This window comes from Chionomys nivalis, chromosome 11 (genome assembly GCF_950005125.1).
Source record: "Chionomys nivalis chromosome 11, mChiNiv1.1, whole genome shotgun sequence".
NCBI lineage: Eukaryota > Metazoa > Chordata > Mammalia > Rodentia > Cricetidae > Chionomys > Chionomys nivalis.
In genome coordinates this window covers 26,492,671-26,514,115 of record NC_080096.1, presented here as the reverse complement: position 1 = coordinate 26,514,115, position 21,445 = coordinate 26,492,671, and the positions used below count along the sequence as shown (strand labels likewise).

The 21,445-nt window shown below is 51.8% G+C and overlaps 1 protein-coding gene across 2 annotated transcripts in view; it reads left to right on the top strand.

The window, feature by feature from the left end:
* Grik3 (glutamate ionotropic receptor kainate type subunit 3) overlaps positions 1-21,445 on the top strand; it is a 221,288-nt gene that overhangs the window by 160,332 nt on the left and 39,511 nt on the right. For both annotated transcript variants that reach the window (XM_057783968.1, XM_057783971.1), the window contains exons 6-10: positions 1,856-2,029; positions 2,604-2,747; positions 6,809-6,916; positions 9,821-9,934; positions 18,095-18,298. In XM_057783968.1, the coding sequence (XP_057639951.1) occupies positions 1,856-2,029; positions 2,604-2,747; positions 6,809-6,916; positions 9,821-9,934; positions 18,095-18,298 (744 nt within the window). The remainder of the gene's footprint in view (positions 1-1,855; positions 2,030-2,603; positions 2,748-6,808; positions 6,917-9,820; positions 9,935-18,094; positions 18,299-21,445) is intronic.

Here is a 21,445-nt window from a genome sequence, read left to right as displayed (position 1 = left end):
GCTGGGTCCTCCCACATCAGTCATTAATCCTGACAATACCCCATAGAGTTACCTATGGGCCAATCTTAGGGAGGCATTTTCTCGATTGTGGTTCTTTCTTCTCAGATAATTCTAGCTTGTGTCAAGTTGACATCAAACTAGCCAGCACAATGCTCAAGCCTCTTGTATACAATTGCATCGTATTTACATATTACTAATACATGCTCTTGTCTCCCTTAAGTCAACTCCAGATAGCTTACAGTACCCAGTGGAATGTAAATGCTGTGTAGTGCACGATTTTGTTAGGGAGTTGTGGGGAGAAAGTCTTCATGTTCAGTATAGATAGGCAATTAAAATAAATTACACACACACAGAGTTGGTTGAATTCATAGATGCACAGTCTTAGAAGGCTGGCCGTATTTGTTTGGGCAGGTTAAGATGAGACTTTCTTGCCGGGACTCCAAGCCCTCCTCTTCTCTGCAAAGTGGACATGATTGCACACAGTGCCTTCCAGAAAGGGTCCACCTGGGAATGCAGGAAGAACAGGAGTTTAGCACCAAGAAGGAGCGTCTCGGAGCCCACAGGATGCTCAAGCATTGCATGAGATCTGCTCTATGGGCTCCAGCCTGTGCCCCTTTTATTATCTAAGGTTAGCACTAGGGTGGGGGTGGGCTTCAGGTTCAAGGTAGAAAGCGGCTCGGTGAAGATAAGTGGGAAGGTACAGAAAAAGGACTCGGTTTCCCCAGTCCTGGCTTGCAGCCAGCCAAACGTTGTCCACGTTATTTATTTTTGAAAATCAAAACAGCAGTCTCAAGTGTAGATCTGAACGTGTTTCTAAGTCTGGAGGGAACAGTCCTGTGGTGAAGCTGGGTATTTGAGGAATGGGGCGAGTAGCAGGGCCTTAAGGGGGAAGGGACATAGAGTGGAACAGCCGGGTTCCATACAAACTAGATTAATCTCCTGCAAGGCAATAAAACCTCAGCCGTAGGGATGACCTTTTGTGCTGGACACAAATCTCATGTTAAGCAGAAGTTTGGGCATTAACAGCAGTTCCCGACCCAGCGGAGTTAAGAAGCCCCCAGTGATCCGTAAGCAGCCATTCTCTGTATTGAAAGCACATGATGTTTCTCTTGTGTCTCCTTGAGTTTGGAGGCATTTTGAACCTACAGTGCTCTGCTCGGCTCCTGCGAAGGCTAACTACCCCCTCCATACGCTGTCTTCTCTGCTAAAGGGCAGCTGGCTATTTTCACTGCCTTACCTCTTGGCTCCTTGCCTCACCAACCCATTGGCCTGAGCTGGGGTTGCAAAAGAGGCCAGGGCTGGTTGGGCTTTAATATCCTGTTCTCCTGGGCTGTCAGCCAAGGCCTGCCCATCTACCAGGCTGTGTGGGACCTGACCATGGAGAGTCCTCTAGACAACTATCCTAGGAGGCAGTGTGGAGTCAGGGAAGAGGGTAGTGGATTTCTTTGGTTCCCATTTGGACCCCTCTATGAAAGGGGAAAAATTACTCTGGTCTTTCTACCTCCTTCATCTTGAAGATGCCCAGGCCCAGCACCCTTCATTCTTCCAAAGTGGGAGGGTTCTTCTGGGTCCTATAAAGTGATCCCCATTTTGTAGACGAAGAAACAGGGTGACGGCTCCCATAGTCAACATGTAAGGGTTAGTATCAGAGACCCAAGGGGTGGACTCTATGTTCAGTTCGTCTGTGAGTACTCCAGCCAACTTTCATTCAGAGGGCTCTGCGGGGGAGCCACAGCTCAGGCCCAGGGGTGCCCAGGTCCAGAGGGTGAGGGAGGGGGATGGGGCCAGCCCTTAACCTCATCAGGCGCTCTCTCTCTCTCTCTCTCTCTCTCTCTCTCTCTCTCTCTCTTGTCAGGATCTCTATGCTCTAGACCTGGAACCCTACCGCTACTCGGGGGTGAACCTGACCGGGTTCCGCATCCTCAACGTGGACAACCCCCATGTCTCAGCCATTGTGGAGAAGTGGTCCATGGAGCGGCTCCAGGCGGCTCCCCGGGCGGAATCTGGCCTGCTGGATGGAGTGATGATGGTACAGTGGGCAGACGGGTGGATGGACTCAGGGGCTCTTCTCTCTTTCTCCCTCCCTCCCTCCGTCCCTCCCTCCCTCCCTCCCTCCCTCCTTCTTTCTCGTCCTGCTTTCCTTCTCTCCTTCCTTCCATCTCCCCATGCAACATGCCTTTTTGTAAGATCTGCCATATATTAGTTAGAGCCCCAGGGACAACCGTCCCACCCCAAGGGCCACCTCTGATGGAGCCAGCGGATTACATAGAAAAGAGCTAAGGACTATGGGGACTTGGGTGTGACTGGCAGGTGTGAGACTAAGGAGACAAGAAAGGAGTAAGAAGTGGGTGGAATTAGGTAACAGGTTGGGCAGAGGGTCTAGAGAGAGCCTGAGCTGCAGAAAAGAGTATGGCGCTGGGGTCGCCATAGACTCATAGGACCACTGAGGTACCACATAGGCCACTGAGGTAAAAGAACAGGGCTCCCTCTGGGCCTGCGGACTGCCCTCTCCCAGGACACTGTGAGCCTGTAGTGGGAGAGGGGCCGGTAAGGTGGGAGCTGAGGTGCAGCAGCCTCAGCCCTCAGGTCTGTGCCCTCTGCAGACCGACGCAGCCCTGCTCTACGATGCTGTTCACATCGTGTCTGTGTGCTACCAGCGAGCGCCGCAGATGACCGTGAACTCCCTGCAGTGCCACCGGCACAAAGCCTGGCGCTTCGGCGGCCGCTTCATGAACTTCATCAAGGAGGTGAGTCCTATGCCCTCCCCGGGATGCCCCCTAGGGCCGGCAAGGAGCATAGAGCTGGAGTCCTCCGGTGTGGGAGTCAGAGCCAAGTGGTTTCTGTTACACACAGACTCGGGCAGGTCGCTTCGCATCTCTGAGCCTCAGTTTCCCCAGTCTCACAGGGGATTGAGAAGCCTGGGAGAGCAAAGGATCCTCTCTCATTGCTGTCCTTGCTGCTGTCACTCTGGATGCAGGGTCTGTGGCTCCCATTTACAGACACATACACTCAATCTGGGCCTGACATGCCAGGGCATTGCAGCTGGCTAAGTGGCTTGGTGGGATGACCATCTCTCCGATCCTCAGTTCATGATTGTTGGGAAGACAGCAACACGCAGGGTCTGACCAGCATCTCGTCTCTGTTCCTAGCAAGACAAGGCTAAAAGGATGAGCTCTAGGCAGGGCTATCCTGGGCTAAAGTGAGTGGGTGAGTGGACCATGACCAACACCAAGGGGCTCAGGTGGAGCTCTCTAGGAAGGTTCAGATTCTCTCTCTCTCTCTCTCTCTCTCTCTCTCTCTCTCTCTCTCTCTCTCTCTCTGTATGTGTGTGCACATGTGCGTGCATGCATGTGAGTGTATGTATGTGTTCAGACACTAAAACAGAAAGAAGCAAGCTAATTTCTTGGAGTTCCTTCATCTCCTGACAGCCGGGGGCCGAGGGTTGATCTCAGAGCTGTGCCCTCCCCTGAGATAGCAGGTGTCACAGCCCTGATTTTTCAGTCACTGTCATCTGTAGTCACTCTAAGTTCCTTTCGGATAGTGGGTTCCAGTCAGAGGGTCTACAGCCCACACTGCTTTAGGGACCCCACCCTTTCACCCCTTGCCCCTTGGAAAGCAGATTCCCCACTGCCCAGCCTAGAAAGAGAAGTCCCATTCCCCTCCAGGAGCTCTCCTACCCAGGCTGGGGCGGACACTCCCGTGCCTTACAGAACTCCTTCTGTTCTCCGTAGGGCCCTGGGGGGCAGCCAAGCTTAGCCAGGAAATGCTCATGGTCTGTAGCAGGCCACTTCCAGAACCCAGGTACCCTGCAGAGTCCAGTCTTCCCTTTGTCCACTTCCAAGTTGCCCATCTCCCTGTCTGACTGCGTGACAGTAAATCATTTTAAAGACTTGGCATTTCCGAGAGGAGCTGGAAAATACCAGGCCGGAGTTCAGAGCGTGTGAAGCATCTTTCATTTAGCGAGGCCTGAGCGGCTGCTAGAGGGGGCGCGTGGGCAGGGAAATGTCACGGGGAGGAGCTGCCCGTGGCTCCCTGCCCTGCCCTTGCCCACCCGCCCACAGACAGGCCGCACCTGCTGGCATTTAATTCCTCTGCCACTGACAGGGAGGAAGGCCTCTTCTGTCTGAGCAAGGCCGCTGAAGACACCTGCTGAGATTTCCCTGGGGGCCAGCAGATAGCCAGAGGGTGTGGGCTGCCACAGAGAGATGGAAGCCAGAGGGATAGGAGAGCCAGCCTGAGGGAAACCCGGCCTCCCTGTGAAGTCATAAACAGAGCAGTTCACCTTCTCTGATGTGGTTTTTAATCTCTGTCCCCTTGGCTCCCAGCTTCCCAGGCTTTCCTTTCGTGTGTGTGTGTGTGTGTGTGTGTGTGTGTGTGTGTGTGTGTGTAGACACGTGTGTGCCTGTGACTGTACATTTGTGTGTGTGTGTGAGGACACATGCATGTGTACCTGTGACTGCATATTTGTGTATGTGTGTGTGTATTCACATGGATACCAAAGGTAGAGGTAGATGTCAGGTATCTTCCACTATGACTCTCTACCTTGGTTGGTTTTTTGAGCCTGGCTCTCACTGAACCTGGCATTCACTGTTTAGGTGGGCTAGCTGACCAGTGAGCCCTGAGATCCACTCACCTCCACCCCACCCACACCTAGGGCTGGGTTCCTGATGCCTGCAAGCACACCTGGCATTTTTGTGTGGGCACTAGGGATCAGACTCAATACCTCATGCTTCTGTGTCAGGCATTTTACTAACTGAACTATCTCCTTGGTGCCTTGATTCATCTTTGAATCTAGTATTCTCATCTGGGAAATAGAGACAATGATGAGCCCACTTTGCAGGGTCACAGTGAAAGTTCAGTGGGCTCCCTAAGGGTGGGATTCTAACTCTCTGCTCTAAGTTCCCTCCTTGAGCCTGGCTGTGGCCAAAGTCCTTCTCTTCCTCCTTTGAATACCAGCTACATTTCCAGGAGACCCTGAGATTCTAGAACCCACAAAGGAAGTGTGATAACCCATAACACTTGTCATGATCATACATGATCATACACACAGGCCTGGTACTGGGTACTTCACCCGCCTCTTTAAGGACCTGCACACCAGTAGATTGTTAGATAGATTGAGCCTCTTTTGTTCTGTGACCTTCTGGGGCTGCAGGATGTTGCCTCGGAGTCAGGATACTTTTTGTCCATCTTTTGGGGCAGAGAAGGGCTTGAGACAGAACCTCGGTAAGTAGCCCAGTTCACAATCCTCCTACCTCTAACCCAACTATCATCTACCATTTTTTGTATAAGTCTATAGGGACTCTGAGCTGCCCAAGAACAGGGAGACCCTCTAAGTCTTTAGGTGGGATCCAAAGCTAAGATTCTGGGCCTGGAAACTTGAGAAGTGGTCATTTGGTGGGTGCCGATGTCCATTCCAGGGAGAGGCTAGGAGCCCAACTCAGAATAGAGGGTGAACAGGAACCTGTTATGTCCAAACCAGGGCCAGATTACCAGAATTCAGACCTCCTGCTGTGCACACCTCTCCTGGATACCTAATTCCTCCCCTCCACTCACTCCTCTGACTGAGGATCCCCCATTGGCTCTTTCCCTCCTATTTCCCAGGACCCCAGGACGGATGGTGGGTCTTGTCCCAGATGCAGAAATCTAACTGTAAAATACCCACCAACATCAGCCCCAAGGAGAAAAAGGAGGGAAGGGGTCCAAACCAAGTGGTGAGACCCTGGGACCAGGGGTCTAACTTGGCTCTGCGTATTGTGTAGTCCAAGCTTTGGGGCTCTCAAGACCCTCTCCCTCCAGGCCTGTTTGCCCATCTGTAACATGATCCTCAGTGGAACAACTCTCAAGGCTGCCAAGGAAGTTGAGTGACACCAATTATGGGGTCGTGTCTTATGGCGTCATCTCTCTGGCTAGGGCCGTGACTCCACTCGTGAAGGGCTTGCTACTCAAGCATGAGAATCAAAGTTGAAGTCCCCAGGACCCACCTATAAATCTGGAACAGTGTAGATCTGTAATTCCACTGCTGGGAAGGCAGACAGTTGGGTCCATAGGACTCCCCGTAGACGGGTGGGAATGGCTGTGGGTTCAAACGCAGGCTGTGGTCAGACTCGCCCATCCTGGCCTAGAAGATAGTCTGCAATTAGTTACACCTGCCTCTCTCTGCATTAATGACAACAGAATAGCAGAAGTTAACATTTATCCAGGGTCTGCATTAGGCCACGCTCTCCTCTCTGCTTTCCCTGGCTTATTTCACACTCATATTTTGAAAATATGGATACCACAACTAATTCCATTCTATAGCCAAGGAAACTAAGGCAGAGAGTGCTCTAGGCCACAGCTAGTGGAGTTGAACCCAGCAGTTGGACCCCAGAGTTCTCAGCTGTGGGGTGAATCGGTGGCAGCAGGGTGAGGGACTTTGTAAACAGCCTGCTGGGCCTGTGGACATTCCTATGTCTTGGTGGGTCTTACGTGCTCCAGCTCCGCTCACCTGCCTCCCTGGCCCTCTCCGGGGATCTGACACGGGCTCCCCCTTCCCAGGGCTTCAAGGCGGGGGTTCGTTTGAGCGCATCCGAGATCGATGTTGTACACGAGAAGGTGCAGATGTAGAGCTGGCTAAAGAGCGTAATAGAATTTATGGAAATCGCTGGCTCGCACCACAGCCCGAGCAATGATGGAGGTGATTATTAATTAATCATGGTCTTGGGGGAACAGTATCAGTGCAAGGAGTAATTAAAATGAAGCATTGTACAGTTGTACCGAATGATGATTTATGAGCCCAAGGAATTGCCGCTCTGCCCTCTCCCCTCCGCAGGCTCAATGGGAAGGATTAACTGGACGGATTGTTTTCAACAAAACCAGTGGCTTGCGGACTGATTTTGATCTGGACATCATCAGCCTGAAGGAGGATGGCCTGGAGAAGGTACGTAGGCGCTGAGGGAGGCCCAGCAGAGGACCAGGGATGTTGGGAGTGCCTTCCACAACCTCCTAGCAGAGCAGCAGGGCCACTGCAGGCATCCCCTTGAGATTCAACGGACCGAGCATGGCTTGTGCAGGGCTGGGGGCTAGAGAAGACCCGAAGGGCCTGTTACACTTGAGTGTACCGAGTTCAGTGGCCTAGCTAGACAGACACCTGTGCCATCGCTCTATGAGCTAGGCCTGTCAGGGAAACACAATCAAAGACTTACGGCACAAGCTGACTGTCTCTAAGATCCTGCAGGGTTGGGTCAACAATAAGGACATATATGTTCTTAAGTTAAACCTTCTAGCCTCCACAGATTGCCTGGCTTGGGGTAGTAAGCTCACAGTTCCTAGAGGCAGCTAAGCAAATATGGAGAGATTGCTTGTCTGGGAAACTAAGAAAATCCTTACCTCAAAGAGATGTTGGGATCTTTGGGATCTGCTCCCCTCCACTGATTCCAGCTTCTCAGACCACTGATTCCAGCGTTTGGTACAAGAAAGCAATCCTATCTGGACTTGGGGCCTCTCATCTGGCCAACATAGAAATGTTCTATTGAAGCCGTCCCATATCTCCCCTGCCGATAGCTCCCCAATTCCAAGTCAGTATGCTACAGCCCTTCATTGAGGCCTTTTAGACGCCGAGAGTTTCCTCAGCTGACCTCCCCACCCAGCCCAGTCTCTTCTGCTCCCTGAAATGTCCTCCAAAACTTTTGAGTGTGACCCCACTCCAGTGCCCTGGCTGTAAAAGCGCCCCCAGGCATGGACCTGGTTCTACTTGGCCTCAAGTAGAACATTATACACACGGCCACGGCTCCCTCATTCTTTCCTGAATCCTCCCACTCAATGTATAGGAATAGGTAGCCAGGAATCCTCACAGTCCATCCACAGCTTGACTTCATGTCGTATGTGGCATTAATTCCCAAGGTCGGGGGCTGAGGCCTCTGTTCCTGAGATCCTGAGATCGCCCAAGAGTCACTGTTCCAGCCCCAGGTATACTCCACAAGTTCCCGTAATCTTGTTTAAGGTCCCCAGTGCTAGAGAACAGTCTCCCTCGTGGGCAGCGGCACAGCTGACATGGCGCTCACAGGTGGCTTGTCCTAACTTGGCTTCCTCAGTCACTCAGCTCTAGGGACAGCATCAGGTTCTAGGGGTAGTAGATAGATGGCACACGTGCCATCGCTTTCCGCTCCTGTGCCTGTGGCAGGCATCAGTAATTGATCACTGAAGCACTCTTTCATCTGAGCCCACCCTAACGGCATCTATCTCCCAACAGCCCTCCAGGCAGCTGCTACAAATTGACCGTAGCTAATACTCAAGGAAAACTCTATTATCCCTGGATGGAGGTTGACCTGCAGGGTGCCCACCAGAGGCTCCCGGTCATAGCCACCTGGACCTGTGAGCAGACAGCCTCTTTACTCCCATCCTTTCATTCCCGTTACGCCTGGCATCTATCGGGGGCTTCAAAGAGCTTGCCGGCCTGAAGCTCCCTGCTGCTCATCCACCTCTGGACAGATGTTTGTCGAGTGCCTCCTGCCCCTAGCCCTCTTGCTCAGCACCCAACCCTCTGCTCAACATCTCCGCACTGAACCTGGCCCACTTTAGAGGAGAGCCTCTCCAGTCCCATCTGCTTGTCAACTCTCCTTGTGGCCCCAGCGGTGCACACAGGCAGAGAGAGCGCTGAACCCCCTCCGCAGCCACAGCCTCTCATTGCCCCGTTCTGTTTGCTAAGCTGGGTCAGAGCTGATCCAGCTAGCTCCAGCCGGTGGCTTTGGGAGGATTAAGGCAGAATTACCCAAGCATAATTACGTATCTTCCCGCTATCTGTTGTGCACAGCTCTCTGGGTGGGATGTTTGCTCTTGGCCTCTCTGTTTAATTGATTAGGCTTTCTGAGTACCCCCAACTGGGCCAAGGACAGAGTGGGGCGTGCTGATGCCTTCCCTGAGAGAGGAGCCAAGATGAGGCCCAGCTGGGCAGTTTGCTCAGAATGCACCTGCAAGAGGCCTGGGGCTTTAGAATGACTTATAAAAAATGTATTGCGTTTATTTATTCATTGTGTGTGCATGTATGAAATCACGCCACTGTGCGCCTGTGAGGACCAGAAGACAACTTGCAGGAGTCAGCTCTCTTCTTCTACCGTGGGTCCTAGGGATCGAACTCAGGTCATCAGGCTTAGCAGCAAGTGCCTTTACCTGCCGAGCCTTCTCTTCACTCTGGGATGACATTTAAACCCTGCTTCTCCTTCCTTGACTTTAGGCTCTGACTTGATATTGTGAGGATGCTGTGAGGTGTTTCCCATGGTGGCTGGGTGTATTTTTAGAGGGGAAACCACAAAACCAAGTGTCTCCAACCTTAGTGTAGTTCATAGGACTTATGTCGTCACCCCAGCTTCCAAGGCTGGCCTGCTGCCTGTACACCCACAGTTCTTCCTTCCCCTTGGTCCACACACTTCCCCCTCATCCCAATGGGAGTGTCGACTTTCATTCCAGGGTGAGCTTGGCTTTGCAGGTGTCTCCCCTGGAAGAAACCCATTGAGTAAGCAGCTGTGTGCCCAGTGTGGCTCTGGCCTAGCCTGGGACCCCTGGCCCTTTTATCCCTGCTGGGTATCTTCTGCAGCATCCTCCCAGCTCCCTGCAGCTCCTCTGCATTTCTCCCTTAGCTGAGACTTTGTCAGCAAGAGGAGGAGGAAAAAATTCACACGTTGAAGTCTCCTCAGATGAGGGAGGGCAGCAGGGTTGTCATGAGAATCGTTCACTCAGAACACAGTTGCAGTGATAGCAGCGTTGGCTGCAATGACTGGAAGCAAATGGCCTTGTTGACGTGGAGAAAAAGACTCAGCACCTGCCTTTTGTCTGTCTGTCCATCCAGGTTGGGGTGTGGAGTCCAGCTGACGGTCTCAACATAACTGAGGTTGCCAAAGGCCGAGGTCCTAATGTCACCGACTCTCTGACCAACAGGTCGCTCATTGTCACCACTGTGCTGGTAAGAACCTCGGGCCCTGGTGGAAAGGCTGTCTGACCCAGAGGTGGACTGGCCATCTGACCTAAGAGACTTCTCCATCCTCCACCTGTCACATCTTGGGTACCCCTTAGGAGGCTCCCAGGAGACAGTGGCAAAGTGGATCACAAGAAAGTAGAAACTTCTAGGAAGGTTCAGAAAGCTTGAGAGGGAGGTTGGAACCCAGGATCTCTCCCCATCCCCCAAGAGAAATCTGCTTGCTGTCTCACCCACCTGCACATCAGAGTCCCTGCTTTCTCAGCAGAACCACTAAAGAGCGATTGCTCAACACGACTCTCCCACTCGAAGACCCAGGGCCATGGCCCTTCCCTTAAGTCCCTCCAGCTGTGGCAGGTGCTAGGGCCACACCAGAGAGCCCCAGGAGCCTGTACACACCCACACTGAACAAGGTTTATAGATCCCAAGAGCTAGAGGCTGTGACCTCTCCCCTTGAAGAGAGCCACATCCCATCCCGTTTGTGATGAGCCGGGGGGGGGGGGGTCTCATCTTTTAGATGTGGATAGCACCTACCTGCCTCCCTAGCTGTGGCAGTTTAGAGATGTGTCTTCTCCATGCCTTCAGTTCCCCTCCTGCCCTTGCTCTCTGGATCCACTTCAACCAGGAAGTGGCTCATGAACTCTCCCAGGCTCCCTGCACTTTGCAGCTGACAGCTACCACCCTCCCCTTAGTGACTGGTGCTGTACCTGGTCTGCATGTGCAACTGCCTCCTAGGAGGCTACAAAGACAAACAGAGACTCAGACATACCCTCACCATGTCACAGAGTCACAGCCCTGCTCTTAGGGACAATTCCCCACTTACCCCAGGCCCACCCTAGGAGCAGGGAGCCTCACCACAACCAAGCAGAAGCTGACTCCTTTGAGAGCAACTCTGGCCCAAGTCAACCTGTTAGAATATAACAGCCAAATCTGTAAGACCCGCACCTGGATACCTGGGCTTGTTCCTTTACGTGAAAGCAAAGTGGGCCCGTACTAGAGGAGCCTTCCATGGGTGAGACCTGGCCCCAAATACTGGGAGCTTTCCGTGGTGCTTGGCTGGGGGTGGCTTCCCCGACATCCCCCACTGAGGCGGTTCAGCCAGGTCAAACAAGACCATCCTCCCCTCTAGTGTCATGGTGCCCACCAAGCATGTATTCAGTAGCTGGGTGATTGGTGGGCACCATGAAATAGTTAGGGAAGCAATTACAAAATATCACCATTCTTCCAGGAATCTCGAGGACACTGAAGCACTGTATATGTTGAGGGGAATGTTAGCCAATGGGTCTCAGCTCCAGCCCCCAGGGTCATAGTCCTAAGAGAGCCCCTTAAAGCCCATAGAGATTGAATGGGTCTTGTGAACAGGTTGCTGATAGAGCCACAGGAATAGAGCCAGGAAGGTAGCATCCCACCTTTGGCTGGGGGGGAGGGGGGACGGGTGCGAGTGAGAACCTCGGGCATCTTCCAAATAATCACATGCCCTTCTAGTCTTTAGGGATCCATTTTTTATTAAGGAGAGAAGTACTAAAGCCGTAGGTCAAAGCTGTAAGCAACAGGAACAGAAGCAAAACGAATGTAAAAGATAAATGATAAAAATAAACAAAAAGCACCCAGGGACTTCCGGGAGACTGATGAACAATTAAAGGAATATGGATGTGGATAAAAATAGGAAGATAAAGGGCAGCAAAAGGAGAGCTAAGTAGAAAGGTTGAGGGGGGATAATGAAGGTAAGAAGAGAGATAAAAAGGGAAGATATTAAGAAAGGCGAAAAATTAAATAATTCACAATGCTGGCTAGACAAGGTAAAAAAATGCTCAAGCAAAAAAAAAAAAAAATGTCCAAAAGCAAAGGGATGAGAGTGTGGCAGCGCTAAAATATAAAAGGGTAAAAATAAAATAATAAAAAGGTGGTAAAAGATTAAAAGCAGAATTGCATGAAATGTGAGATATAAATAAAACACTTTTTGCAAGGCAAGATTAAAACGAGGTGAGAGAAATATGATTTAAGAGAGGCAGAGGAGAGATGATTACAGGAGCCGAGGGGTTGCAACCAGAAACAAGACTCCAAACGGGGAGCGTGCACGGAGGACACCCCAACAAGATGCAAAACACCACCTCCTTGAAAGGCCACTGGGTCACATCTCACTGAAATGGCAGCCGCCCTGTTTCAAGGGTGTGGAACTGACTGGGACTTGGTGATGCACGCACTCAGGAGGCAGAAGCAGGTGCATCTGGTTCAAGGCCATCTTGGTCTACATATGAGTTCCAGGATAGCGGCCCACTGCCCACCCCCCACCCCCAACCCCCAAAAGAGCATATTCTGCAGAGGCACAGGTCTTTTTTTTTTTTTTTTTTTTTTTTTTTTTTTTTTTTTTTTTTTTTTTAAAGAACTGAATCAGGCAAACAAACCATTGACCTGTCAACCTTCACCATAGTGGCACTGGACCCCAACCTGCTGGGCTCACTATATACCCAAGGTCCCATCCCCAGAACTGGCTGACTCCCAGGAACCCCAGCAGGATATGGGGCGAGATAAGTCCCTCTTAAGTCTTGGCTTATAGCCCGGACACAGCTCCATCTGTCCCGCTGCCCCTCAGCCACACATCAGCTGGGTAGTAATGGCCCAACTGCTCTTTGGCACCCGTAGGAACAGAGGATGAGCAGTAGCTAAGAGCACAGACTTTGAGGTTGCATCCTGGCTTCTGTTGATGTAATGTGTGGGCCTGAGACATGACTTTCCTGCTTGATACCTGTGGTCTGTCTGATAAGGAATACATGGGAGCCATCACACCTACTTCCTGCAGTTGAGAGGGTGGATGTCGACAAACTCATGGTGGGTGAGAGCAGTTATTGTAATGGATTGCTGTTGATTCAGGACCCAGTGATCTCAGGTTGGTCACACACCAACCATGTATGGCCGCTGTCAGAGCCCTGAACTTCAACAAAGACCTAGCACAGTCGCAGTGGCGATTCCTGGCATTGGGGCACAGTGTTACAAACTTCCAGTCCTCACTGGAACATTTTTCAAGCCCAGTGAGCTCTCCTGGGCCTCCCTCCCATCCCCCACTGCTCCATACTCTGCTATATACTTTTAAGATTATATAATCTTGTCACCTCCACCCAGGACCTTCCCAGAGCTCTGGCCTCTCAGAGAGACATAACATTCCAGGTTGGCTCCTATGTCCTCCCCTCCCTTGGGCACAGTCTGAGCTCCTGACCCTAGGATCAGGCTAATCACCTATCCCTGGGACAGCTACACACATCATAGGGAGTGACTCAGCCCGGAGCTGGCTGAACTGTCCTGACTGAAAACTCAGCACCTTGCTTGGTTTGCCTGTGCACAGGGCCAGCACCTCCTGCTGAGTGCACAGGCTTGCCTTGGCGTTGTCAAGGCAACCACATTTGAGTGATAGGCAGGTACAGGATCGGAACATCAAACTGTTCTGCCCCAGGGAACCAGGGCCTGGAGGTGAGAACCCTGATGAGAAGGACGGCTATCTCTTCCTGGGATGTGGCAGGCCACAGCAGCCTGTGTGAGCTCACCAACCCCATCTTCCACTCTCACTATGCTAAACCTCTGGGGTTAGGTACTCCGGGTGCCTTCCCTGAACAGACCAATGGACAGGAGCCTGACTGTGCCCTCTGGCTGTTCAGAGCACTGGGCAGATCCCCATTCTAAAGCTGGAAGCCTACCCCACCACCCTCCGTGCAGGCCCAAGCTCTCTTCTGGCTCTGCTGTTCACAGTCTCATGAAAAATTCATGTACCCAAACCTCCGCTCACACCAAGAAAGCTCACGCCATGTGCTCCTGGGGCCCTGCTTTTGAAGGTTCGAGGTTCTTTTGGCTGTGGATGTGACTGGTAATCGGGGTGCGTGTGGGCGGATGTGAATTCTTGGGACGTGTCACAAATGGCCTCTGGATACACACCGCTACAGCGTGCACACAATGACCCACATCGATGCAGCTGCCAAGCAAGCTGACCCCCAGCACCTAGTAGCAGTAGAAGGGGAAAGCCAAGGCCAGAATGTGGGCCAGGGGCCATTCTGGATCCACCCACTAGAGACATGTGACTCTGAATGCCCTGTCTTGTTCTGTGCTGCAACAGCCAAGGCCTCGGGTCTAGGTTCTTGGTCTGTATATCCAAGCAGGGTCAGACGGGCAGCATACAGAAACATGTGGACCGTTTCACCAGTGTGCATACATGTGCATATGTGCATGGATGTGAGGAGACATAGCCTAAGTCAGGGCACTCCGGGACCCGGCTATTGGGTGGCTAATCTCTGAACCCTTCTCTTCTGGGGATTGCCCGCTCCATGCCTCCTCTTTCAACCTTCTGGCCCTGTGTCTGGCAGAAGCTTAGCTCTAGATCTGGCTTTTCTATTGCTAAGTGATTGTAGCGAGCCCAGATGGAGAGTCTTGTGACAGAAAGTGGGGAAAGGTTATTTTTCTGGACCCCTGTTTTCAGTAACTTGTTGAGGAGAAATATTACCCCTGGTCCCACGGCTCTTCTCCCAGAGCAATAGGAGAGCGTGAAGTTATGAAATTGAGGGCACCTTCACTGAGCAATCGATTAGCAGCTGAGGGAGCCGGTGAACTGGCTGTCTGGACATTTCCAGTAATAAATTGTGAAATAGTCCATGAATAAGTAGTCTCGGAGTTGAGAATTACCCCCTAGGAAATGTTGCTGGGCTGGAGACGCATTACTAAGGCGAGCACCATTTTAATGCCCTGGGCTTCAGCTGTTAAATATGTATGCCATCCGCAAAGCACTTCCCGAAATTAATGGCATTTTGCAGCTGCTCCGAAGGCAGCATATTTAGATGGAGATGTATAGATTCTGGGGCTGTGGTGGCTTCACAAATGAAGTGCTAATTTTAGAGGCGAAGGCCAAGAAGAGGCGTGGAGGGGGCGGGTCAGGAAGGGAGCAGTCTTAGGGGCTTTTCCCAAAAGATTCCCTCCACTTCCCCTGGTTGCCATGATCGTTACCATCATTACCGTTTGGTGACATTGGGTGTGGTCTCTACGCGGGATAGGTCACTGAAGTAACCGGCCAGTTTGCACACAGGAAGAAGGAGTGTGTATAAATAGTAATAATAAGAACAATATAGTAGTATTGGCAGCTGACACTTGCCAGGCACTGAGGGCTTCTCCCTGGTGGGTTCATCTTTCCCCTACTCCTGTTAGGATAGGTCTGTCGAAATCTCCATTCTACAGCAGGGAGTAGGCATCTCTCCCTGTCCGGGCAATTTCCCTGAGAAGGATGATGCCTTCTCTCTAATTCTTTCCCTAAGCTAAATAAGATCAGGGCCACCAGGTTCAGTGGTGCAGCTTGGCTACAGTACAAGAGCATCCTTCAAAGGGGTCAGTGGATTGACAGCCCACCCAGGCCCCGTGCCCAGGGTGCCGGGGCAGTATTACCTGGGGAAAGTTTGATGTTCCCTTAACCTCCATTCAGCCTAACCCAGGCCCCCATGGGAAAACATTGTCCTCAGAGTTCCCAGACGGTCAGGAACCCGTGAGAGATGCAGACACTCTCTGCCTCTTTCTCAGAAGTCTCTGAAGGATTCCTGAAAGCTTGGGTAGACCCATATCATGAGGTGGGGTGGCACAATGGGAGAGACCAGGGCAGAACAACAGCCCACCTGCCACAGCAGGAGCCTGGATTAGGCACTGATGGACCCAACAGTGGTCACCAGAGGGAGTCAGGGGGTCAAGAAAAGTGCCCTGCCAGTGGGGCAAACAATGAAACACCCCTCTAAGTAAGTCCTTGTGTTACTGGGAGCATGTGTTCTATCTGTGAATGGCTCTCAGGTAGGAGTAGAGGCATTTAGACGGTGGGTGTGGGGGAAGTGGCTAGCAGGAGAAAGGATGGGTCAGGACTGAGGTCCAAGAGACCCGAGCAGGTGAAGGTTATAGCAGCTCTCAGCCTGAGTTCAGGACCTGCAGGAGCAGGTGAAGTCAGGAGAAGTCTGAGCCTAGGGGACAGACAGGAAAGGAGCTGGGTGAAGGAGGGTACTGATTGTCTGTGTCTATCAGAAACTGAACTCCTCTGAACTGTTTATTGTCAACTGCTGTGTGGCTTTGGGTAATGTAGTTACTCTCTCTGAGTCTTTTTCTTCATGTATCAAATGGGAATTTGACCATCTATTTTGCATGCTAGTAAGACTTAAACAAAATAGATAGGCACGCATCGAAAATGGTGCCTGGCCGGGCGGTGGTGGCGCACGCCTTTAATCCCAGCCCTCAGGAGGCAGAGGCAGGCGGATCTCTGTGAGTTCGAGTCCCACCTGGTCTACAAGAGCTAGTTCCAGGACAGGAACCAAAAGCTACGGAGAAACCCTGTCTTGAAAAATTAAAAAAAAAAAAAAAAAAAAAAAGAAAGAAAGAAAAGAAAAGAAAATGGTGCCTGGTACACAGTAGTAGTTCAACAAATGTGAAGTTTGCAGATGGGGCGGGGATTCGGCTCCACCATCCCTGGATTTCACCATAGGGAGTTGTGGGTGGAGATGGGTGCTTAAGGCCCATAGAATCATGGACTTGTATGTTTTCCTGGGTTCTGGGGCATCTGGATCTTGCCACATCTGAGCATCTCTGACTGGATGCTGTCAGTTCAGTCCTCCCCACGGGCTTCCTGCCTCTCCCCATAGTTTTATGTTTGTTGTATAGCCCAGGGCTATGCTTCTCAAGAGTCAGACAATGCTAAGCCTTACTCTCTGGCTTCCACTGGCTTCCCATCCCCTGACACAGGACAGGCATGCCTGCACCAACAAACTACCTTCCTGAGGACCAACTGACCCCTGGGAGAGGCACAGCCTCTTGCTGATGACGCTATTACCACAGTCAGTGTTGGCTCACTGCCAGGTCCTGACTTGGAGCACTGAGGGGACCTTGGGAACAGAGCAGTGTTGGGAGGGTTTCTGATCTGGAACAGGTCAGGAAGGCACCATAGCGGATAAAGGGCTCGCCCACAGCTCCTGCCTCAGTGGGTCTAGTGCATTCCTCAGAGATTCTAAGGTCAGGCTGGTGCTGGCCTGGGATACAGCCCAGCAGAAAAACGGCACTATGGAATCAGGTAGCTCTGCCCCGCCACTTCATAGCTCTGGGGTCACTGGCACCTAAGTCGGTCAGCACCAGCAGAGCCCTGTCCCCCTGTGCTGGGACTGTCCCTGCAGGTGACATCGCAAGACACCCAGTTGGCTTTCAGAAAATAGGTTTGCCCTCTCCCTGGTTCAAGCCATTTGCAATGTTTTCGGCAAAAGAAAACTCTGGAGCCTGAGGAGATGGACAGCTGTCGGCAACGTGCTTTGTGGGGCCAGCGGGAGGCCTTAGTGTTAGCCCTAGGAGCGCAGAAAATGCCAATGTGGCGGCTCATGCTTGAAATCCCAGTGCTAGGGAGGCAGAGACAGGAGGATCCCTGGGGCTCTGCGGCTAGCCAGTCTGGCTTACTCAATGGGCTCCAGGCCATTGAGAGACCCTGTCACGAAACCAGGGTGTATGATGGTTTGTGGTAGCCATTCCACCCCACTGAAGCAAGGTGAACTTCAAGTGGTTAATTCAGATTACGTGAATACATGTAATTTTCTTTTCAAAGGGATTTTTCTTTTTTTATATAGGGCCTCATTATTGCCATCCTGCCAGGCCTGGAACTCTGTGTAGACTAAGCTGGCTTCAAACTCACAGAGATTCTCCTGTTTCCACCTCCAGAGTGCTAAGATTAAAGGCACAAATCACCCTATCTGGCCAGGGAGGAATATTTAAAACTATTTTCTACATTTAATGCATGTTAGTTTTATTATTATTAAGATGGAAGCAATAAAAAACATTAATGATACTTGAACAATGGCACCCAATTTTGACCTCTGGCCTCCACATATACTTGCACACATATGTACATGTACCCCCCCACAAATGTACCTAGTGAATATGTGTGTGTGCGTATGCATGTGAGTGTGTATGTATGAATGTACAAGAGCCTAGGCCAGAGGTGAAGCACATGCCTGTAATTTCAGCATCTGGGAGGTGGAGGCAGGAAGATCAGAAGTTCTAGGTCATCCTTAGTTACTTAGAGATGTCAAGGTCAGCCTGAGCTACAGCGCCTATGCCCACCCCAACCACTTAGCCTAGCATCCTGTCTCCCTTCTGTCCACACAGGAGGAGCCCTTTGTCATGTTCCGCAAGTCCGATAGGACCCTTTATGGCAATGACCGGTTTGAGGGCTACTGCATCGACTTGCTGAAGGAGCTGGCGCATATCCTGGGCTTCTCCTATGAGATCCGGCTGGTGGAAGACGGCAAGTACGGGGCGCAGGACGACAAGGGCCAGTGGAACGGCATGGTCAAGGAGCTCATTGACCACGTAAGCCAGGGCTTGGGCGTGGAGGCTGGGGTAAGGACAGGGTGGGACGTTCTAGTGACGTACCATTTGAACCTCTGGGCATCCCAGCAGGCGAAGGTCTAAGGACTTAGGGAGATGGAGGTGAAGGCTGTATTCTTGCAGACTGATCAAGATCCACAAGAAGTGTGCCCAGCTCTGCTGGAGCTGCCTGGCCTAGGCTGTCCACCTCCAAACATCCCTACTACATGCACAGATCGACCCCTCTGATGCTGGGTCTTCCTGAGGCATCTTTGGTGAGGTTGCTAGGGAGAGAATTCTTGCATCTTCTCGGCCTTTTGGTCCTTGAAAGATGTCCCAGCCCTGGGATTGAGGAGCCTAAACAAACATACTCTCCAGCTCAGGGACATGAAAACAGGTCTGTCACTCCTAGTCACTGTGGGTTCATTGGTGAGGCAGATGGCTCAAGGAGTGGGCTTAGGTCTGAAATGAAGGGGTGGGTAAGACTTCACTGGGCAACACCAAGAAACTCACACCCTGCCTGGGACAGGGAAAACCTGGGGAGTAAGGAGTCATGCGGGCAGGGTGAAGGGGGAGATGCCCATGGGAGGAGCCTGGGTTTGTAGAAAATAAGGAAAAAGACAAGAATTTGTAGGCCAAGAGAGGAATTGGGGCCCTCAGCTATGCGCACAGACACAAGTTATCCAGCTTCTGAGCAGCTTCCTTCTCGGTGAAATGTGAAGGTCACCCATCTCCCATCACCACCGGGAGTACTGGAACAGTGATGCTAACAGCAAACTCACCCTCCCTCTCGAAGTCCAGGCTCAGGACCAGCAGATCTGAGGGTCAAAACCAGCTTGTAGGTTTAGCATATGTATGACCTAGGAAGTTCTTCAGTACACACATATACACACACACACATACACACACACACACACACCAGCTCTGTGTTGTCCTTTTCACTACAGAAGTAGTTAGCAACTACCAAGGCCTCTAAGGAAGGTGAGGGAATCTAACCAGGGACTGTTTGCCAGGCTCACAGGACACAGACGAAATATTCCCCCACCTTCCGTCTCAGGGTCCTCAGCAGTACAGGAGTATTACCTACCTGAAAGAAACGCTGCATGCAGTTAAAGGTGGTGAGGACCAGATCTGCCCTGGATGCCCTAGGCCTGCTCTCTCCCGTCCTTAGAATAGCCCACTGAGGCAGTTACAGAGACTGAGGCAGAAGCGGCAGGGAGATCGGAACCAGGTCTCAGATATCGAGTGGTGGGCTGGATTCAAAGCCGGGGAGTCTTTAAATGCTATGTGCCTAAGTGGCCCTGGGCTTTGATCTCCCTAGAGAGACCACGCTGGCCCAGAGCCAGGGCGGAAGCACATTCATGGCTGACACAGTCTTCAAGGCCCTATAGTCCCAGTCACTGTCTGGGCTCCTCACTGCTGTGCGTCTCCAGGTGGAGGCAGCTGTACCAGCCTTTGACAGATGTCCTGCCCCACCACCCTGGACGTTGAGGAGGTGCTGTGTGGAGACCTCAGAGTCAAGCGGTGGGGACAAAAGTTGAGCCCTAAGAGTCAGGGAGAGTATGACGTGGTGGACCTATGCCCCGGCCTGGTAAACGTGGCCTGTATGGATGCCTGGTGAGAGGGGGCAACGTTAAAGAGCCTGTCCTGATGCCACTCGATAGCTGGGTGTCCCTGGACAGTCTGAATGTGTCTGTCCCCTCACCTGTAAAGGGGGGTGATGCACACGGAACTTGCTTCCCAGGGGTGCTGTGAGGACTCCGTTAGCAGGTGTGCTTGGTGTAGTTGGCAGAGCTTCAGGCCGTGATGTCACTGTTTTTATTTTTATCCTCTCGGTTGTTCCTTGGAGACTGAGGAGGGAGTTGTTCAGGACTCATTTTGTGTCCCCAAGCTCCAGTTTCCTGCCTCCACAATGAGAAAGATGATAACTATCTCCACTTTCCCCTGCCTACTGTGAGGCTACAAAGAGACAATGGATGGGAAGGGGTTTCTGAGCTACAGGCTTCCATGTAAATGGGGAGCTGTGTTGTCACTGTTATTAGTAATAACTGTAATTATTATGGAAATGAGCCAGCAGGACCGGATGAGCCTCCTCCTACCCGCTCCCCCAAGCCTTGTAAGTTGGACTTTGGAGCCTGGCATTTGCAGACGGAATGGAAATGGGGAGGACGGAGCTCCTGTAAGACGGATGGCCAAGACCACATGTAGGAGGGGAGGGACAGTCAGTCCTGCTACCACCATGTCTCAGTGGCCCACAAACTTTGAAGAGCTGACTTCTTAGCAGGACATGATGAGAAGGGCCAGCAGCAAGCAGCCCCTCAGTGCCCCTCTGCTGGGGAACCACAGGGAACCTCATCCATAGCCTCTGTGCTGCTGGGCAGTGCTTTGGAGGCCTGGTACCCATCAAGGCCAGCCTGGATGGGACTTGCAGGGGACCTTGTTAAACCCGATTCTCTACAATTGATGAGCCTGTTAATCCTAGCTTGGTGCCATTTTTAATAACATCATAACCATTTATTAGTGTCGTCAGATAATTAGTCTTCTCACTAGCTCATAGAGAGCGTGGTAAAGACTTGGCAATATTATTACTTCCTTATTAGGGATCTGAATGGAGGCGTAAAGATGATGGATTCCCACCTCTGGAAGTATCTGCCCCCTGAGGTCTATTTGGAGGTACTGAGCAGACCCTCCAACCAAAAGAACTTAAAACGTCCTTCTCTGACACTTGGCTAGCTTCTGGTCCATGCCACATGGCTGTTCAAGGAGCTAATACTATGGACGGTGGGCACCTAGGAGAGCAAACCCCTCCCGCAGACACACTCACCTTCCCCAAGTTGCCATTAACAACACAGCCACAAACACTCTTCAGTCCCAGTCTCTCCTGACCTCTCCCCATCACCGCTGCCTGCTCGCTCTCACCCCCTCCCGGGTGTCTCTGCTCACCTCCCTGCCTTCAGTCCTGTCATGAGTCCTGGCAACTCTAGGGCCCAATGGAAATAGATTCAGATTCGGACTGAGCATTTCAATTGATGCAACCTGTCTGACTTCCCTCCCCCTCCCCCACTGCTGCAGATGATAACAGAGCCTCAGTCTTGATTCATGTTCAGTGAGCGTTCGTATGCAAGAGGTGTCCTACTCAGTACTAGCTGT